Source organism: Borostomias antarcticus, assembly GCF_949987555.1.
Source record: "Borostomias antarcticus genome assembly, chromosome: 21".
In the NCBI taxonomy this organism is placed as follows: Eukaryota; Metazoa; Chordata; class Actinopteri; order Stomiiformes; family Stomiidae; genus Borostomias; species Borostomias antarcticus.
Window position 1 is genome coordinate 19523799 of NC_140254.1, and position 2500 is coordinate 19526298.

General features: G+C 48.7%; 1 protein-coding gene across 1 annotated transcript in view; it reads left to right on the plus strand.

The window, feature by feature from the left end:
- The window catches only part of elmo1 (engulfment and cell motility 1 (ced-12 homolog, C. elegans)), a gene marked incomplete at both ends in the record, with an annotated part of 92993 nt that overhangs the window by 36701 nt on the left and 53792 nt on the right, over positions 1 to 2500 (plus strand). Inside the window, one exon of the mRNA XM_084455039.1 lies at positions 1734 to 1870. Within this exon, the coding sequence (XP_084311165.1) occupies positions 1734 to 1870 (137 nt within the window). The remainder of the gene's footprint in view (positions 1 to 1733; positions 1871 to 2500) is intronic.

Genomic DNA, 2500 nt, shown 5'->3' on the forward strand with positions numbered 1-2500 from the left:
GCTGTCAGTCCAACTTGCTCCGAGTATCTTTTAGATATCTTCTACCATTTTCTCACCATCAGATGTTTAGCCTTTTAGCGTTTTATCAAGGTCGTGCACGGCCCACATTTCAGCCTGCTCAATCATTTCACTGGCATAGGAGAAATATGTCAGATGAAATATTCAAATATTTCACATTTGTACAAGCGAATCCAGTAACAGTTTGGAAAAGCCGAGTCACTGAGAGTATGTTTGATGAACAAGACGGCACACAACGCGTGCTCAAGGAACGTATTCAGAACTGTGATGGGCACAGAAGTGCCATGAATTTGAGTTTGAATATATTCAAATTAATTTAGTAGAGTTCGAACAATATTTGAAGTGTTTTTTTTATTTTTCATGAATATAAAATAACCCTTGACTGTAATATTGTACTGTGAACACTGTTACCCCTCAATGAGGTGTTAACTTCCATCTTTCGATAAGGTGCACTGCTAAACAGAAGCGACTTCAGTCCTGCGATACTCGTCACCGTCTCAAATTCCCCGAAACAGCCCTGACATTTAATTCTACCCTCCATCAAACACCTCGCTAGCATCAACCACTGTGACCATCCTCCCACTTTGCAAATGGTCAGATTGAATCAGGACTTCCCTCCCTCCTCGCCCTCTACCCCTCAGCCTAGCATCCTGTCCAGTAAACAGCCAATCAGCCGCTGAGTGCGTGACCTCTCTCTGTGACAGACTTGGCGGCACGCCAGCGCCTGTGACTGGGTCTCATTTGCCCGTCCGTCCGGCGCTCCGGGCGGAGGTTTCCCTAAGGCATGCCGCCCTGCGACTCATTACATGGAGGACGTTTTCAATTTCTGACGTGCCAATGCAATTCCACGCCCCGCTATTGCATTCTGGGTAGCTGCGGCAACCCTCTAAATGGTGCGGCCCGCGCAGAAAAATCCTTCCATCCTTCCTTGGCTGTAGCTCAGTTGGTGGAGCGGGTCGTTCAGTGATCGAAGGGTCAGTGGTTCGAATCCCAGCTCTGACTGTCCACATGTCGAAGGGTCCTTGAGCGTGTGTGTGTGGCTGTTAAGAGCGAGTCTTTCTGTGTGTGTGTGTGGCTGTTAAAAACTAGTCTTTCTGTGTGTGTGTGTGGCTGTTAAAAACTAGTCTTTCTGTGTGTGTGTGTGGCTGTTAAAAACTAGTCTTTCTGTGTGTGTGTGGCTGTTAAAAACTAGTCTTTCTGTGTGTGTGTGGCTGTTAAAAACTAGTCTTTCTGTGTGTGTGTGTGGCTGTTAAAAACTAGTCTTTCTGTGTGTGTGTGTGGCTGTTAAAAACTAGTCTTTCTGTGTGTGTGTGTGGCTGTTAAAAACTAGTCTTTCTGTGTGTGTGTGGCTGTTAAAAACTAGTCTTTCTGTGTGTGTGTGGCTGTTAAAAACTAGTCTTTCTGTGTGTGTGTGTGGCTGTTAAAAACTAGTCTTTCTGTGTGTGTGTGGCTGTTAAAAACTAGTCTTTCTGTGTGTGTGTGTGTGTGTGGCTGTTAAGAGCGAGTCTTTCTGTGTGTGTGTGTGGCTGTTAAAAACTAGTCTTTCTGTGTGTGTGTGTGGCTGTTAAAAACTAGTCGTTCTGTGTGTGTGTGGCTGTTAAAAACTAGTCGTTCTGTGTGTGTGTGGCTGTTAAAAGCTGATCTTTCTCTCCTTGTGTGTGGCTGTTAAAAGCTGATCTTTCTCTGTGTGTGTGTGTCCTCCTGTGTCCCCACAGCCAGCGAGAACTGCCACGACTTCCACCCCATGTTCTTCACGCACGACCGCTCCTTTGAGGAGTTCTTCTGCATCTGCATCCAGCTGCTCAACAAGACCTGGAAGGAGATGAGGGCCACCAGCGAAGACTTCAACAAGGTACGCACCCGCGCGAGCGTGTGTGTGAGCGCGCCAGAGTCTGTGTGAGTGTATGTGTATTTGTGTGCGTGTGCGAGTCTGTACGAGTGTATTTGTGTGCGTGTGTGTGTACTGTGCTGTTACAACCAGTCTTCACACGAGGCGTGCGTGTTGTTTTTGAAATGTCAACGTCGTACCCCCACCCCCTCGCTCAGCTACGTACCCTGCAGCTTCCTCCAGACTCTCCCTCGCCCGGCAAACGCTTCCACGACCAGGGCTAGCTCGACTCGCTCTCATCGCGGCGGCGAGGAGGTGAGGAGGGCTTGTGTGGTGCGTGACATGTGTGGCGTAGTGTGGCGGTTCATCTATGATGTATGCGCGTTCCGTGCTACCCTCAGCGAGCTGTGAGCCAGGCCAGGCTACTGTAATTGCAATTATGATAATACCACCCCCCCCACCCCTCCCGACTTGGCCCACATCAGCGTTACCAATGAACCCAGCCGGATTAAGATGCACAGACATGGACATTTATTTTCTCAGCGTTGGCTCCGATGAGTGTTGTTCAGCCTTTTTTGGGCGAGATTAAGAGGAGGAGGAGGAGGAGGAGGAGGAGGAGGAGGAGGAGGGATTAAGCACACATCCCCAGGCTTT